Source organism: Dendrobium catenatum, unplaced genomic scaffold, assembly GCF_001605985.2.
Source record: "Dendrobium catenatum unplaced genomic scaffold, ASM160598v2 fragScaff_scaffold_847, whole genome shotgun sequence".
Taxonomy (NCBI): domain Eukaryota; kingdom Viridiplantae; phylum Streptophyta; class Magnoliopsida; order Asparagales; family Orchidaceae; genus Dendrobium; species Dendrobium catenatum.
The window spans coordinates 2,609,429-2,627,841 of NW_021319309.1; the positions used below are offsets into that span (position 1 = coordinate 2,609,429).

An 18,413-nucleotide genomic window follows, 5' to 3' on the forward strand; every position below is an offset into this window, starting at 1 on the left:
TCGCACCAGTAAAACTTTTACCGCGTAACTTTTGGTATGTTATAGAGATTATAATTTTGCATGTTTTGAGTATTTTCTGGAAGTTTTTTATCTGGTATTTTGAATTCTGCAGTGTTTTAATCGAATAACGAAGTATATGGATGTTGAAATATGTTGCTTCAGTACAATGAAAGTCTTATATTGATGTTTTGTACTATCTGTGGTAATTTGTGAATTTTTGTTGACACCAAACAAAAATGCCACGTTGCGCCCCGACGCCCTGACGACTCGACCGCACCGAATAATTTCCCTCTCTCTTGGTATATCTCATTACCATGTGTCATTGATATATATTTGATATATATATTTCTTTTACTTTGAATATTATATTGATAGCCTATAGCAAATATATTTTGATCCTAACTTACCCTTTAAACATAAATTTTTAAAAAATAAAATAAATAAAATATTTCCTTAATTTTGAATATTATATCGAATATGCTGTTCTTAATATCTGCACGACTGCACGTGTTGAATTTCAAACCTGTTTGAATTTCAGGCGGAACAAATCTCATCCGCCTTCGCAGTTAACATGGAATTAAAAAGTTCATAAAGCCTATTCAATTTGAACTCATTAGCGAAGCGGACAGAAAACCGGATCTGATTATCTGAGGCCTGTTCTTACTTGTTTCTCTACTGCTGTTGCCATGGGAGAGCTCTTCTAAACCCTAACCCTAGCTCCCGGCGGTTCTCCCGCCTACCATATCCTCGATATCTTTCCCCGCCCATCAGTCGGAAGAGCGGCCGCAGCGGAGTCAGAGTCGGGATGGAAAATCACAAGAGAAACGTTCCCCGTCTTCGCGTTCGCGTGACGGCGAAGAAGCGGGGGAAGGAGCAGGATTCTTCTGCAGGATCCTCGAAAAAGCCGCGGGAGCGAGAGTGTGTGAATTCGGTCACCAAGCTCCAGCGGCGCGAGATCGGAGGGTTCCCTAGAATCGCGCGGGGCACCTCGTCGAATGCACCTGAGAAGTTCCGGAACATACAGCTCCAGGTTTGTTCTGCTTCGCAACCCTCTCGCGCAATCTTATTTTCTTACAATTTGCGAGGTGTTAGGGTTTAGTTTCCGGGCCTTCCGGATTTTGATTATGAATTGTCTCAGTTCATTCTGGATTGGCATCATCTTGCCACGGCTGCTGTCAAAACTCCTGGTTGTGGTAGCTTGTTTGTTCGTGCGTTATGATTTAATAGCACGGTTGGACGTAGTATTAGGGTCTATCTCTTGAGATGGAGGAGGAATGGGATGCGAGTATGGTTATGAGTTTTTATGGCTTTTTCATTCGATATTGGCCCTTGGTCTTTTAGATTCGTCACAATTAGATGGGTTTGATTTGATGCTTCTAGTTTCTTTATGGATGATCTATGTTGCATATGAGACTAGGTGGGTCTACTGTCTTCCATGGATACTTAGTTGACGTTTAGGAATGTGGGCTGAAATGAGTTGCTCTTACATTGATAAATCCACGTAGTTGATTAATCCATGCTATTATGAATTTATTGTTGGCTTTCTCTATTTACGTATGCGGATTTCCTTGTCATATGCAATGCTCTCTAGCAAGATAACTCTAGGAACCAATCGTGCTATTCTCTAAGGGCATCTTCAACTGTACGCCAAACATGCATATGGCGTCATTCGGTCGCTCCAGCGGAATGCAAAATCTTCCGCGATTTGCTTGCGGGTGAACAGCGCGACGCCAATATTGGCGTGGCACTGCTCACCTACGTGATTTTTTTGTCTCAACCGGATTTGCCGAAGAAACATGCGAAAGAGGGGAAAGACGGTTACCTTCGCAGAAGTGCGCAAATTAGAGTTTGATTGGAGATGAATCACGATATTTTTTAATTTCACTGCATTTTGGAGTGAAAAATGGTATTTTTGGTTGGAGATGCCCTCAAGCATGTGGGCGGCTTAGCAAGGTCAAATACTCGTTAGCAGAGTGTGAATCTTTACGTTTATGCTATGAAACCAGAAAAGAGAGCTATTTCCTGTTGAAAATGTTTGCCTCTGTTATAGTTTATACTATTACTTTCAGCTAAAGTTTCCCGTGGACAAGTGCACTATTTGGACATAGCTCTTCCTTTTAAGGGCTAATTTGTTGCTATACTTAGTGTAATATTTTTCAAAAATTTGGGTTAGCATGGATTTTAGTATAATCTACTTTTTATCATTAAAGATGATGCTTGAGGCAAATCAAGACCAAGTAACTTAAGAGGACTTGAATGCCTATTTTTGTATAGAAGGCATAACTTAGAATGCTTGCATAAAATTTCTCAAAGCATTACTTTTTGAAGCAGTTATATTCGCTTGATTTAGTTTCTTAGATTGTTCTGATTAGCTAAAGCTGTGGCAGTGACATGTAGCACTCAAACAAAACTTTTAGAAAGAAGATTGGATCAATATTTTCCCTTTTTTTTAATAAAAATGTTCATTTGACTATTTTTAATTATAAGAGTAAGTTTTTTAAGTTAATGAGCTTCTTTATTAATCTGAATTATCTCGTCAGTTTCCCTTGGGCTTTTTTAGGAATTGTGGTCGTTCATGCTCAAATTGCCAACTTAAATCACATTTTCCATTATGAGTCACTCCAAGTTTATCTAACATCTCTCTCCTCTACCCTTCGTGTTTGGAAATATGTTTTATACTGTAGAAATATTTCACAAATGTTGCATTTTTTTAGGTCTGACACATTTTAATCCATGGGGATCCTCGTAGTTCTTCATAGTTTACCATGGTTATGTTTGATGAATAGATATTAGTGTTCTATGCCTAGATATTCAACTTTCAAAGCAAATAAATGGCTGGTTCAGATTTAGTAATTAGAATATTGTGCTGATATGAATAGTGAAATTTCTTTTCAAATTGCCTTTTAAAGCATAGTTATACTTGTTTTAGAAAATCATTCTATGTCATTTCAACCTATTCTCTTTGCCATCATTCTCCCTTTCAATTATTCTCCCTTTTCCTATGGACAATTGTATCCATCATTTCATTAGTAGCCCAATTCTTGCCTCAATGGCCATCTGCTAGGTAATTAAATGATTTACATATCATCTACTCTTAAGGTGGTTTTGATGATGACTTTAAAGATTTTAGTACTTATTCGGGCCAAGGTTTAAAATTGCGTAATTAAGCCTCGAGGCGGTTTTCGTCCGTGAGGCGAGGCGTAAGCCTCGAGGCGGTCTGAGGCGTAAGCCTCACGGACACAGAATTGCGTAAATGAGAAATTAAGAATTTTAGCAGGTAAATAATAGCAATATTCTATATTACAATAAAAACATCTAAATGATATATGAAAATAGTGGAAAGTAAGAAAATAGATGCAATAAAATCTTGTCCCAAAGTACAAAATGACGTATTCGCCTTTTCTTTGCCTCTAACCATGTTTTCTAAAGCAAAAATCCAAAAACAATAAAAAAAACATAAACCCTAGATTTTCTTACACTTGAAAAATATAACCCTAAACAAAAAAAACCTAAAATCAATTGTGGAGTACTCCTAGAGGGCGGCCGGACACTTCAACTTCGCCGGAGAGAGGCGGCGCCAGCGGGAGAAGCGGCGGGAAGGGAAGCCGACGGGTGCGGGAGCTCTCTGTTTCGCGAACACAGTGTGCGGGAAGGAAATTCTCGGGAGAACTGGTGGGAGTCGTGCGGGATTAAGAAAGAAAAAGTCTTCATTTTAAGTGGGTGTGCCCGTTTCCATGAGGCGTACGCCTCTACCAGAATTGCACAATTGCGTCTCTGAGGCGCGCCTCAGTCCAAGTGAGGCGTACGCCTCTGCCAGGAGAGGAATTGCGTAAGCCTCGAGGCGGTTTTGGGTCAAATTGCGCAGAGGCGTGCCTCAAGGCGCGCCTCTTATTGCGCAATTTTAAACAGAGATTCGGGCATATGTTATGATAATGGATGCTCTTGACACCAAGAAGTTTGTACATCTACCTCAGTAACGTGCTTGTGTCATCCTTGTAAAAGTTTTTTTACACTATAAATGAGAGGAACTTCATTTATGTTGGTTTGAGAAAATCATTCTTTGTTATTGCAACGTTGCTCTTTTTCCCACCATTCTTCCTTTTAGTCATCTATTTTTTTCACATGCATATATTTCTGAGTTTATTATTAAGCCATATTTTTACCTCTATGGACAATTTCTTGTGACTTGATCATTTTCCTTGTATCTGCTACTCTTGAGATCAATACTAATGAAGACTTTAAAGTAGTTAGTGCTTATTTGGATGGATATGATGGAAAAAACTCTTTTTGATACCTAGAATTTGTGAATTCATCATACTAATGTGCTTGTTTCATCATTTTTCTTTTCATTTTTTTGTACCATCAACTAGAGGAATATACCCCATTATTTTCTGGCAATTAATAATAGTCGACAAAGCCTTATATATATATATACAACTTAGGCTTTGTAGAATAAAGACCGAGTATTTAATATATCATTTGTTGGTATGAAATTGATAATCATTTGCCTCATTATTTGAATGAAGTTACACTTTGGTGTGGTATGTTTAAATACTTTGATTTAATATTTAGGATAGTTGGAATATAGACAAAGATATGACTTTAATAGGTATGATCGTGTGTTTAAAATGGATAAGTTTCTCAACATTCATTTGTGAAAAGGGAATTTAATTGACACTTAAAATGAATATTTATGAAACTATGAGTAGCATCTATGTTATATAGATTCAATTGTTTGATGATAAACGGGGCATTGCCAAGTTGAGTATAGGTGAAATGAGAATGCTAAGATGGCTATGTGGCGAAACTAAGTATAAAAGTTATTAAATGAGAGATTTCCTGGGTCGTATCTATTGAGGATGTGATAGTGGAAAGCAGACTTCTGTGGTTTGGTGGTATATATAAGAGAGGATAGAAGATTCACCAAAAAAGAATGAAATTAATGTTGAAGGGCTAGGAAAGCAATTTTGTTTGACCGAATGTTATCACATGGAAGTTGTGCAAAATGATATTTACAAAATTGATTTAACATCTCATTCAATACTCATCATTAATTATTAAATAATAAAGATCAATAAAGCTGACTCCTAATAGTTAAGATATGGCTAATGATGCTGTCAAATGAACTTAAACCCAAATATCCTTCCATATTATGAAATGAGGTTTGTATTAGAAAATTTTAAGTATCCTATTGTAGTGCATTGAGTATTAATTGCTCATTTAATTGTTTTTTTATTAGATTGTGATTTGTGACATTTCTATGGTTAGGCCTCTTGATGGGGACATCAGTTGGAAAGTCTACCGACGACGTGGCCGTAGATCTATGGCCACGATTTACCCGATGTATTTCTGATTTTAGTATTGTCATTTTATTTTGATGTATTTTATTTCTGCATTTTCCCTTTTTTACCCTTGCTTGAGGGATTGAGTCATGTAGCCCTTGAGGGTATTTGAGTCCTTTTATTTTATGTCATTGTATTAGGCTATTTATAGCCTTCATCTTGTACTTTTGATGGTTAATGAATGATATTAAGAAATTTCATGCATTTGTCTTCTTGAAGCTTTTGTGAGAGCTTGAGAGAGAGTTGTGAGTTTGGTGGAGCCTAGGAAAGGCCACCCGTCGTACCCAACAGTCACCTCCGGTGGCTCTTGGTCTATCTCCCTTCTTTCTTTTCATTTACCCCAATATCCACCTCCGGCCATTCCCCACCACCAACCTCCACCTCCTAATCGCACCCGCTCAAGCTCAACCTCACCATATCCTTAAAACCCCCACCTTCCCATCATCCCGCCGGCCTCCACCCTAACCGCCGGCCTCCACCCTAACCGCCGGCCTCCCCTTCTTCCACCACCATCCCTTCCACCAATCACCGGCCCCCCTTCTTGCTTTCTCCACTAATTTTGAATTTCAAAATTCAAAGTGGAAGTTTCCAAATTTGTCCAACACCAAATTAGGAAAGTTTCAATGAGAATTCAAATTTCAAATTTGAATTTGAGCGGATTTGAAATTTTCATCATTAATTAGTCGGAGCGGATTTGGAAACGCATAACTCCTTTTCCCCTAACCCCCACTCCCTCTCTCCATGCTGCCGGCCTCCCATGTGGTCCCCTCCCTTTAATGCTCCATTAAAACTCTTCATTACTTGGTTTTGAAAATTCAAATCTCAGATTTTTCCCTCCTCTTTCACTTAAAATCTGAGAATATTTTTTTGGTATGAAGATCTAATATTATTTCTTCATCCCATCTAGTCTTTTCTTAACCCTAGCCTTTTCCTCCCTCCCACCGCCATATCTCTCTCTCCTTCTCTAGTTTGTTCTCCCTTTACATGATATTGATTCATGGTCGACTCGAAGGGTGATTTCGACTTTGCATCCGACGGCCAAGGCGTTGTGGATCTTCTCCCCTTCCCGTCGTTGGCGTGATTTCAATCCTTGGCGGATCCATAGAGATATCTTCTTCCCGTAGTACTTGTTGAAAGGGACCAACGAAAGGTGCATGGTAATTCACAACGTCTCTCCGGAAAGGTGATCTTCTTCCTTGATTCATTTTCTTTCAAATTCTACTTACTTTTATGAGAGTTTGTTCACGCAAGAGATTGTGTCTACCAATCGCCATCCATTAGTAATCGTAGGTTTGTTACTTCTTGTCTCTTAGATCTAATTGTTATAGTTTGGTTATGTTGGAAACTACTACTTATGCAATGTTTTAATTTTCTAAGTGTTTTGATTTGGTTTAGTCTCTTGTGTCGCTTGGCCTAAATGGGATTGACCATTTATGAGTTTTACATTGTTGTTCTAATCACTATTAACGAAAATCTGAAATTGTTCTTAATTTATTTTGTGCAAGTTTCCGATCTTTGCATGTAGTCCTGCATCACCTCTGGACTTGTCAGCAATGCATGCTCTGCTCTTTTGAATGATTAATCTCTAGTAAATAAACAGATTGGAGTGGTGTTTATTTTATTAATTTATGGTTTTTAATGGTTGCTGTAAATGTGCACTTGAGTGTTGTGTTGATGTATTTATGCTTAACCTGAGCGATTCCTGATGTTTGAGTACTTATTTTTGTTTTATGACAAGAAATTAATTCCCAAAGGGTTGATATTTTACATGTTTTGTATTTTTATAATTTATAACCTCATCAAAACTGATAAAGAAAATGTCTGCAGAACTCTTACCTAATAACCTCTATCGTGATCCTTAGAACTGCATCAGTGTTAGGAGTACTGATGCTTGAATGCGGCAGATGCTAATTATGCGTATTTATTTTTGTTGCTTGACAAGAAAATTAAAAATTCAGTACATTATTGTATTAGAACTGCAACCCCTACAAACCTGTTATGAAAATTGTGCCTATGCAAGATCAATGCTATGTATTTCATGTCTTGCTTTCTTTGTTGAAAGATAATTTTTAATCAAAGAATTTGATTAACTTCTCTTCAGTTTATCTATCATTTGACTCGTTGACCCTGTCATATGCTTATTCTGAATGGGAAATACCCAAAATTGTTCTTCATAAAGGAATACACTTGCGTCATTTTTTGACTTGCTGTTGTTTAAATCCCCAAGTTTCACCTTTTCTTGCTTCATTTAATTAGTAGGGGCGAGGTTACACTTTTTTTTGCATGGGCATGAATTATGCCGATAGTTGATTAAAAAATAGTATATGCAATGAGGTGTTAGAATGGATTTTCAAGGGAAATTATACTACAATTATCTTGAATATTTTTTCTTCCCATTTTCTTGTTTATAGCCTAATCTTCCCCTCTTCTTGTTGAATGTTAATATTTTAATTTTTAATGAGCATGCTAGGTTATTGTTGCAAGGGCATGAATAATTATGATAATTGATAAAATTAGTATATCCAGATATGTTAGAATGGGGTTTTCAGGGAAGTTATACGATCCATATGGTAACCTTGAATATTTTCCTGCTCTCTCCTATTTGTCCCCCGAGCTCCCTTCTCGCTTATTATTAATTATTTGTTTTAGATATATGGAAATTGCTCATGATAATTGATAAATAAGTAGTAGTTCTGGGATGTTAGAATGGGTTTGTTAAGGAAATCACATCACCCATATTCTAACCTTAAATATCATTTGCTCACTCTCTCCTGTTTATATCAGTTTTTGTTAATCCCTCCCAATTTTTTTTTACTAATGCACCCATCCCTTTACAATTTTTTAGATAAGCTTGAGTTTGTGTTGTAATTTCGTCTTCGTTAGCCTTATCCTAATTATTTTGAGTTAGTTTTATGAATGCTATTTATTTCATTCATCCATGTTAAGCGTTGTTTGACATTTATTCCATATAAAACCAATCATTAATTTTGTTCTATTTTTTATTAAAGTAGTGTATGAAAGATTGTTTGTCATCAATCTTCTAAAGGGTTAAGCATGCTAATTTATTTAGTTGATTGATGTCTATACTCTATAGTTGGGTTATAGGAAGCTTATGTGTAGTCCCATATATGAAATTATGAATGCAATGAAATCTCATGCTACACCTTGTTTTACAATGCCCAATGTTAAACCCTTTTATTGCAAACCCACTAAAATATGTTCTAGTTAATTTGATCCCATTGCCATCTCTCTAGTTAGAAAGGAGTTGACGAATCTTTATTTCTTCATGAAGAGTGCGCCAATGGATAGAACGGTTTTCATTCTAGCTTTATATTGCTTTTCTACATTTTTTCTGATTGTTTTTTTTTTCTTTGCAAGTTATGCTGGTATTTCAGATATTGCATGTCTTGTTGCTATATTCTGGTATAGCTTATTTTTATCTATTGAATATGTGAAATATTCGGCCTTTTGCATTGTCTATTGTCAGCAAAAAGCTAACTAGTTCCTGCTTGGCGTAACCTCATGCCACAAGTGTTGACTTCAAGCTGAAATTTAAGCCCCATTTTTTGATGATGCAGGAGGAGTTTGATACTTATGATCACAATGTTCATTGGTTTTTAAAATTACAATTTCTCAAGAAGAGATCTAAGATTATAGAGATTGTTGCGGCAAAGGATGTCATATTTGCTCTTGCTCAGTCTGGTCTCTGTGCAGCCTTTAGTCGCAGTAAGCTGTTCAGGTTCTCTTCTGTTTTTTGGTTGATCTGTCTTCAGTTCTGATTGACATATTGTGTTTTTTTTTTTTTGTTTTGTTTGCAGCATCTAACAAACGCATTTGCTTCTTGAATATAAGTCCTGATGAAGTAATTAGAAGCCTTTTCTATAATAAGAACAACGAATCATTGATTACAGTATCAGTTTATGCCTCTGACCACTTCAGTTCCTTGAAATGCCGGACCACTCCAATAGAGTAAGATGCTTTTTTTTTTTCAAACATGCTCGAGGTACTATACCCCCATATTTTAATGGCTTTTGACTGTCCGTTTTGATGCATAATTGTATTTTTTCCAAATGCATGAATCACTTGTTCATATCTTTGTTAGAATGTTATAAAAATTTTAAAAATAGATTTGTTGGACAATTCTTACATCTTTGGTCATTTTATGTAAGCCATATTTGGGCTTTCTCATTGTTTCAAAAGTTTTTTATTTTTTTGCTTTCACTGTATAATAAATATTGTGAATGCTAGAAAAAGCTCTCTGCAGTAGAATCTAGTGTTATCGAATGTTAACCAGTGCCCACCGTGTGCTTCTTTATTTTCTGTAAAGTTTATGGATTATGAGTATGTTGGTTCTTCCTGATCAATACACTCATATCATCATTGAATTCTGGCAGATATATAAGGAGAAATCAACTTGATGCTGGATTCCCTCTTTTTGAAACCGAATCTCTAAAATGGCCAGGTTTTGTTGAATTTGATGACGTGAATGGCAAAGTTCTTACCTATTCAGCTCAGGACGGGTAAGCTATATTGTTGATCTAATAAAAGAGATGATAATTCAACTTATTGTAGTGAATTCCTGAATTTGTGCATTCTTTCTCAGAATATACAAGGTTTTTGACCTAAAGAACTATTCCTTTTTGTACTCAATATCCGATAAGAATGTACAGGAGATTAAGATCAGGTTTGATGCTTCCAAACAATTACCTGTTTTAAACTCACTATGCTTTTTAATACTTTTTAACATTTCTTTTAACTTCTAACTATTGATTATTTCTCACAGTCCAGGAATCATGCTATTGATATGTCGTAGAAATCCTGGTTATGTTCCATTAAAGATACTTTCAATTGAAGATGGCACAGTTTTAAAATCTTTCAATCACTTGTTACACCGTAACAAAAAGGTCGACTTCATTGAGCAGTTCAATGAGAAGCTTCTAGTCAAGCAAGAGAATGAAAATCTTCAGATCCTAGATGTAGAAAATTTTCATTCACACCTCCTATTTAGTTGATTTTTTCGAGCTACATTTTCTCACTCTTCCTAAATTCTATCAGGTTAGGAATTCAGAACTAACTGAAGTGGAAAAGACACAATTCATGACTCCTTCGGCATTCATCTTCCTGTACGAAAATCATCTTTTCCTGACATTTAGAAGCAGGACCGTCGCTGTGTGGAATTTCCGGGGAGAACTGGTCACCTCTTTTGAAGACCACTTGTTGTGGCACCCTGACTGTAATACGAACAACATCTATATTACCAGTGATCAGGATTTGATAATCTCTTACTGCAAATCAGAAGAAGGATGTGAAGATGAAGGTGAAGGTATATACATGCTTATCTGATTTTTCTACGTTTCTATATATATAATAATTTATATGGGAAATTTACATGCATATCACTTTATACCATCCTATTTATATATTTAACACCCAAAATTTTAATATTACATACATACCATCCTATATTATTTTAATATCAATTATACCACTCATATTTCCTTCCTACTACTCATAATTTCATTTCTATCGCGCATATTTGATATGAAAACAATTGTTTGCCATTCTTCCGTCGCTCCAACCGAGCGGCAATTCTTACTTCATTTCATCGCGGATGCACAGTGCGACGCCAATATTGGTGTTGCACTGTTTATCTTTGCCATTTTTTGGTCTCTACCGAACTTGCCGAAGAAACACGCGAAAGAAGAGAACGACCGTTACGGGGCAAAATGGAGTTTGATTGGAGATGAATCACGACATTTTTAAGTTTCACGGCATTTTGGAGTGAAAAATGAGATTTTCGGTTGGAGATGTTCTAAAGTTTTAGCTATTAAATATGTAAATAGAATATTATAGGATGATATATATGTAAATCTCCCTAATTTATAATCAAGGATTAGCTCTGAAATATGGAGAATAGTTATCTCTGCAGCTTCTGCAGTTGGATCCATCAACATGAGCAATATCCTTACTGGAAAGTGCATTGCGAAAATATCGGCAAATGACCCTTTAATCCAGACGAGTCCACGTAAAAGAGGAGATGCCAGTAGATCTTCCATTAGATGTAGTGTTCGTGAAGCCCTTGAAGATGTTACAGCTTTGTTCTACGATGAGGATAGGAATGAGATCTACACTGGAAACAAACAAGGATTGATACATGTCTGGTCAAATTAGCTTACTTTTTTTCCTTGTAAACATGGAAATCAAGTAATTTACCTGTAAGATATGTGCCAATTTTTCTTAGAGACAAAGGTGGCCGTTCGTTTTAGGTTAATTAGGATTTGTATAATTGTTATTTTTGTCATTTCTGAACTTTGAATAGTTTGATTGCGCACTTAGTAATGTAATATTGACCAAGCAATGTGCTGTATGATAGTTGGAACTGGTAGCTTAATGATGTTTATTTTGAGAGCAGATAGGGAGAGGTTGTTTACTTGTTTTATGTAGCTTTAGTTTATCTTTTGTTTTGCGATATTTAGAATATTGTTTGTAATTACTCCTAGCGTGCGTCAACTGCAATCAGCCTTTGCTTGAACTGGCGCAATTGTTGATTAGACAAGTTTCTAAAGTGGAGGAAAAATTTATTCTGTGCGCTGAGATCAGAAGGAGAGAACTGTCCGAATTTGTTGCTTTTTAGTTGTCTTTTTGTTGTGCTTTTACAAATACTCAATAAAATGACAGCAAATGCGTATTTATAATTATATTTTTGTTGTCCTTTTGTTGAGTATTTAAAAATGTACAACAGTTAAAACACAACAAATATTCAATTAGTATGATATTTGATGCGCTTTAGTTCTCCTTTTGTTATATTTCTGCAAATATTCAATAAAATGACAACAAAAGTGCAATTTTACTGAGTATTTGTAAAAGCGTAGTAAAAGAGCAGCAAATTTGAATGATTCTCTTTGTTTGATCTCTGTATAGAATAATCTCTCTTTAGATCAATCTTTTCAATCATTTTGCTATGTCATATTAGTTGCCAAAGCAGACAGGCGAAGTGACTACTGACTTCAGGCTACGTAGGGTATATGTTTGAGTGAACAGCTATTGCTTCATAATGTCTTTATTTTTGCTTTTCAAAGCAAGTTCATTATTTTTTATGATTTTTGAAATAAATATCAAAGAAAAATTTAGTGTTGCACAAATCATTAGCAAGATCAGGAATGGCTTGGTAAAAATACATTTCAATGCTTCAATTATATACAACAAAGATAAAACAATGCAAAAATTTAAGGAAAAAAGAAAAAAGAAGAAAGATAGGCAAGAATAACAAGGGCTGAAATTGTACCAGAAAATACATAGAATAAAGTCTACAACTTATATAACGCTAAAAAATGAAGATATAGGATTCATAAAATAACCCACAACTCTCTGGAAACATAAAAACAATCTCTATTACATATTGCTAATAGATGTACAATTCTAGCTGTATGTATTGGGCAAACCATGAAAGACAAGCACAGTCCCCATTGTGCATTTCTTTTTCTTTTTATTTGATGCACCTTATATTTAACTAAGGTTTTGTTTGGGGCTGCTTTCATACTGCTTCTTAAAGCAATTTTTTAGTACAAAAATTAAATTTTTTTGTACTAAAAAACTGTTTTAAGTAGTAAAAAAGCCGTCCCAAATGAAACCTAAGTGTGGTGCTGAGAGAAAAGTTCCCTATTGAAGCCATCAGCCTACTAAAATTGGGTACAAATTCTCACCAAATAATACACTTTGCCATCAAATGTAGATCGTGCCCTTACTAAACTAACAGCAATTTGTAGTTCTTCATGTCTTTTGATGGCTGTGCACTATATGCATTCAAAGGCGGCAAATTCTTTCATAATGTGAACTGCGGTTGCTGAGCAGAGAATTCCTGCAGTTTAATAATCAATGAACAAAATTATGTTTTTTTTTTTTTAAGAAGATATAAATCTATCTCATATTTTCATTACAAAATGCAATGTCAGTATAAATATAAGGTAGGCAAAAGATCATTATAGAAATTAAATCTATGTATATCTAAGAAAATTCACCTTAGTTGTGTCCACTAAGCTAAAGGCTATTTGGTAAGCAAAAGTTGCTGATTACACATCCTTATGGTGTATTTAGGGTTTGATATGACCCTAATTGTACTGCAATTTTACATGGAAACCCTAGACACGGTTGGAAGGCATGCTACTGGTGAAATTTACTGCAAATGTTTCAAAGGAGAATGACAAAAAATATTGTTGAAACAACAATCATTCATAGAGGTAATGAAGCAAAAAAATAAAGACTAATGATAAGATTACAAATCAAGACTCTGCAGGGCTGCGCATCATGTGTACCTCACCATACAAGTCATAAATGACCCATAATCATTTTAAAATTATGAAAGAATAATTAAGAGGCTTAAATTAAGATCATTTGATGAGTAAGTAGGTGGGCCATACAAGTCAAGCAGGCAAACATTTTTATAAATGGCTTGATTTCAGAATTTGCTTGTCTTGTTTGGCCAATAAAAATTTTAATGTATTTGGAAGCTTTAATCTTTATATTATCTTTTATTTTATTTTTCTTTGTAATAGAACAAGCCATCAATCCATATATTAGTATTTTATTAGCTCCTAAAGCTTTTCAAAGCTTTCTAAGTTTGGAAAAATTTTATAAATTAGATATTGCTTTGCACATTTTGATTCATTGAATAAAAATTATTTTTTGCATGTGTAAATTTTGTGGGAAAAGCTTGGCGGCTGCTCTACTCTTTGGTAAAGTTTGGTGGTTGACCCCTAGGGCTTTGGTGAATCCGTAATTATATTTTCTTGCTATTTTTTCTTATTATCTTTCCCACATAAATTTAATCTTGCCTACCTATCTTTGAGCCTAGCGTCCCTCAACACCAAAATATATCCAACCTCTTCAAAACACTCCTAAATATTCTCCCACATCCTCATAACCTTCCAAGGCCTCAACTCCCCACTAATGCTAGAATATCCTAACCAAATCTCAATATAGCGAAACAATTTCCTACTATAAGCAATCGAATTAGCAATCAAATTAGATATATCATAACTCCTTAATCAATGATACAAAATTCCTAATATTCAAAATTTCTAATTCAAAACTACTCTTTATTTTCTCGAAGGAAAACTTATCCTTTGATAGCTCAGAAGTTTCAAAACCAAATTATGAATACCCATTTTATCACAACCCAAATAACCCTTTCACAATTACCCTAAAAAGATACTAATCAAGTTATTGCCTTCACAATAAAGACCCTACATCAGAAAATAGGAATATTATCTTAATCACTATTTCCGTGGTCATGCAAATTTAAGCATGTCCTGTTAATGATTCTAGGTTTATGTTACCATTTTTAACAAAATATTTGAGCAGGAATTAAAGTCGTTGAAATTGCAGACACCAATGGAGGACTGGAAGCTCTCACTTATGGCTAAGTCCATAGACATGCGTGTGAACTTGAACTTTGAAGGGAGTTTGGGAACATAAATGAGAAGGAAATGATCTAGGAAGGGGCTAGTTTGGTTCATAAATTTTTTGTGAGTGTGTGTGTGACACGTGTGTGAGAGAGAGAGAGGTTTTGCCAAACTAATGAAAGGAGACGACTGCTCAAGTCAGAAAAAAAAATCCTTAAGAGACATTGTAAATACCGTAAAATTAAAAGCAAAACAATCTACTTCTAAAATAAAAAATATATATATATATAAGGATGGGTAGTTTTTACCTGACCCAAATGAGAGTTTGTATGAAATGGATGATGCAGGTCAGAGGCTGGAGAATCCTAAAGCTCATAAGAAAATAATTTCAGTAAGCATAAAAATAAACATGACATGCTCTGATACATAGCATCATCGAGGCTTACTTGGTTGAAATGGTTCAAGCCATGAAACCCCTGGTGCTGACCATATAATGCCATGGGAGCATGCATCGATGTGGATGTAGGAGATTTGGGTTCAGACTCATTTGTAGCCAACTGACCATCCTTTTTCTTCCCCATTTTTGCTTCCTTTGTCCATCTCTTCAAAAAATATTTCAGTGGTAACTCTTTAATATTTCTAAAATCAAGCACTTTCAACGCATGGCAACATTGAATTCCCATGAATTCAAACTTTTTGCAATTACATGCAACAGAACAGTCACTTGAATCAAATCTGACATAATGTTCTTTAGGTTTCTCAGTGACCGCAACTTTATAATCGGAAATTGTATCAACCTCACCACAGCTGAATAACATACAATCCATGAACATCTCAAACTCTCTCCGGAATATTTCAAACACCACAGGTGTATAGAGATTAGCAGCTTGCCTCAACATCTTTGAAGGAGGAATTCTCGGGAAACTTTGGCTTGCATGGAAGTCAGCTTGTAGCTCTGAATAACGATGCTCTTCTACTACTCTTTCATAGTGCTTGAAAAATGACAAAAGATCGAGCTGCGGACTCAGGTATTTTTTCAGCACACTACTTAAACTTTCATTCCTAAGAGTGCTTTTAATATCAGCACAAAAGATATGGCGATTATATGCCAAAGCCCATTTCTCTCTGTCTTCAAACAACTTACAAAGCCACTCATTGTTTTGGAGGTCATACTTCTCCAACATTGTTCTCCATGCTAACAAGAAGTCTTCCTCTTCTTCATAATCATAGACGCATCGGCTAAAATCCTTCGCAAAAGTCTTCGAACCTTGAAAAACCTGATTGAGGTGCTTGGCAGCATTCTGGTAGACATGCCACTCACAAAGTCGATGATTTGTTCCTGGCCATACTGCAGCTATTGCACTACTTAATGTGATTGATAGGTCTGTAAGTATTGTCTTTGGCTGCTTTCCACGCATTGCAATTTTGAATGTCTCAAATAGCCACTTAAAAGATTCAGTAGATTCATCATAGAGCAAAGCTGCACCAAAGATAATCGTTTGTTTATGATGATTAACTCCAAGGAATGGTGTGAATGGTCTTCCATAACCATTTATTTTGAATGTTGTGTCGAAACATACAACATCACCAAAGCAGTTAAAATCAACCACAGATCTTTCATCAGCCCAGAAAATATTGGTCAGTTTATCATCCTCATCAACCTGTATAGCATAAAAGAAGGATTGACTATTAAGTTGCATGTTTTGCAAGTATTTCAACACAGAACCAGCATCTCCCATCTGCATTGCTTTCATACGCTTTGAACTCAGATAATTTTTGTAATCTGAAGGAAGAAAATTAACATTACAAAAACCACCAACTTGTCTCCCCATAGACTCATTGGCAGATCTAGGTGTTGCTCCTGAATCATCTGACAACTCTGCATCAGCAGCTTGAACCTCCATTGTTATCCTTTGAGACCTTAGCAGGTGTGTACTTGATGGCGGCGCAGGCTGATGGTTATGTTCTGCTATGAATTCAGTAACACGGTAGTTACCTGTTGGTGTAATTTTAATTGTCATGCGTGCCGGACAGCCAATCCTAGTCTCAGGTCGTGGTCTCTTCACTTCCTTGGCGCCTTTCTTGTCTTTGCGAAATCCTTCCCTTGAGCAAACAAAAGTTCTGGATCTAGTGATATTTTCAGAGGACTTATCCGATGAACTTTTCCTGACACTGAAACCAATAAATCCTGCATACTTGTTATAGAATTCATATGCCTTGTCTTCACTTTCGAATTCCATATCAATTTCTGGAACCATTTGTGCAGTTCCATCTTCTCTATGAATATCAGATTCAATCACTTTCCGCATTTTACCCTGTTTATTCAAAGTCTAGAATAACCATCATTTAGGAATGAATTAGGCAAGTCTGTTACCATGTTGCAAATAGAATAGGATACTAGATAAGAATATCAAATAGAAGAATCTTGAAAGATTTTAAACGTGCTATTTTAGCATAACAGTTTGATGCAGGCCATGCACTTCAAACAACAAATGTGCTCTTCATATGACGTTTGAACAAGAAGGCTCAAACCACCAAAATGCCCATGAGAAATTAGGTGTATCAAAACTTTGTCTAGACTAATTATAATTGCATGAATAACACATTTCTTTGACTTCATAAAGTTTGGTACAACTCTAAATTCGGACAACAGTTTATTTTCAACCTTTTTTACAGGCTGAATTGCAAATAAACCTCATGAAGGACTAGCACATGGTAACCCACTAATGCATCCAAATATAATACGAAATTCATCTTGGTACACTAGTCAAGGTTTAAAATTACGTAAATAAGCTTCGAGACGTTTTTCGTCCCTGAGGCGAGGCATAAGCCTTGAGGCGTAAGACTCACGGACGAAGAATTGCGTAAATACAAATTTAAGTATTCTAGCAGGTAAATAACAGTAAGAATCTATGATATAATAAAAACATCTAAATAAGAAGTGAACTTAGTGGAAAACAATAAAATAGATGCAATATATGCATCTAACATAATTCAAGTGCAAAACTACAAATTGAAGTCTATTAGAACTCTCAAAGTACAAATAAAAAAGAACATCTAAAATCCAATCATGTCTCATCACTAAATGAGTCTTCAGTGGAGGCATATTCATCTCTAATTATATCTATGAATGTCAAATCTTCATCATCTTCAATCTTACCCACTTTTTTTTCTTCTTGTTCAATAATAATGATTAGTGTGTTGTTAATTACATATATCTTAAATTTAATAGCACATAAGATATTGTGAGATACCTTTGTTTGCTTGTTGTGCTGCAGTACTAGTGGATGTGTGTGGTGTGATACAAGTGGATGTGTCCTCTTGATCTGCTTCGTCCCTCAAGACATCCACACTTAGATCATCTAGTTGCATGTCTGATAATGGCAAATCTATCTCATCAAATTGCTCATATTGTAAATGTTTGGCTGTTGTACTCTTCTTCATTTAAGCAGTAATTTCCTCCTCTACCTTATCCAGCACATTCGCACATGGTGCTACGTTTTTATGTGAGTTGGATGTTGACCACCGAATACAGTGCCAAAACCCAGCCTAAAACTCGCTGAAAATCCCAGAAATCCCATCAAAACCACTGTATACATGGCGCCATTTGCGTCTATTCCCGCAAATCCTGCGACGACAGCCTCGATCGCTACCCTTCATGACCTTTAAA

General features: G+C 35.7%; 2 protein-coding genes across 4 annotated transcripts in view; one reads left to right on the forward strand and one right to left on the reverse strand.

Moving 5' to 3' along the window:
* Nucleotides 1–550: 550 nt before the first annotated feature.
* Nucleotides 551–11,813, forward strand: LOC110113642. 2 transcript variants are annotated; one of them, XM_020846300.2, is made up of 8 exons: nucleotides 551–1,030; nucleotides 8,921–9,068; nucleotides 9,161–9,311; nucleotides 9,737–9,862; nucleotides 9,946–10,026; nucleotides 10,126–10,318; nucleotides 10,398–10,665; nucleotides 11,260–11,813. In XM_020846300.2, the coding sequence occupies exons 1-8, from the start codon at nucleotides 806–808 to the stop codon at nucleotides 11,511–11,513; spliced, it is 1,446 nt and encodes a 481-aa protein (XP_020701959.1). In that variant the 5' UTR covers nucleotides 551–805; the 3' UTR covers nucleotides 11,514–11,813. The 2 variants fall into 2 exon arrangements, with proteins under 2 accessions (XP_020701959.1, XP_020701960.1); XM_020846301.2 differs by having other exon boundaries at nucleotides 553–1,030; nucleotides 11,272–11,813.
* Nucleotides 11,814–12,598: 785 nt separating this feature from the next.
* Nucleotides 12,599–18,413, reverse strand: part of LOC110113627 (protein FAR1-RELATED SEQUENCE 5) — a 31,846-nt gene continuing 26,031 nt past the window's right edge. Inside the window, exons 3-5 of one of the 2 annotated variants that reach the window (XM_020846278.2) lie at nucleotides 15,190–17,073; nucleotides 15,052–15,108; nucleotides 12,599–13,200 (exon numbers count right to left, since the gene is read on the reverse strand). In XM_020846278.2, coding sequence (XP_020701937.1) covers nucleotides 13,165–13,200; nucleotides 15,052–15,108; nucleotides 15,190–17,073 — 1,977 coding nt within the window. In that variant the 3' untranslated portion in view covers nucleotides 12,599–13,164. The remainder of the gene's footprint in view (nucleotides 13,201–15,051; nucleotides 15,109–15,189; nucleotides 17,074–18,413) is intronic. The other variant, XM_020846279.2, reaches the window with a different exon arrangement.

Bases quoted from the DNA above. Each gene is read 5' to 3' on its own strand.
- LOC110113642 (XM_020846300.2), top strand. From the start codon at position 806: ATGGAAAATCACAAGAGAAACGTTCCCCGTCTTCGCGTTCGCGTGACG. The intron at 9,069-9,160 runs GTAAGCTGTTCA...TTTTGTTTGCAG, and splicing joins CTGTGCAGCCTTTAGTCGCA to CATCTAACAAACGCATTTGC. The intron at 10,027-10,125 runs GTTTGATGCTTC...TATTTCTCACAG, and splicing joins GTACAGGAGATTAAGATCAG to TCCAGGAATCATGCTATTGA.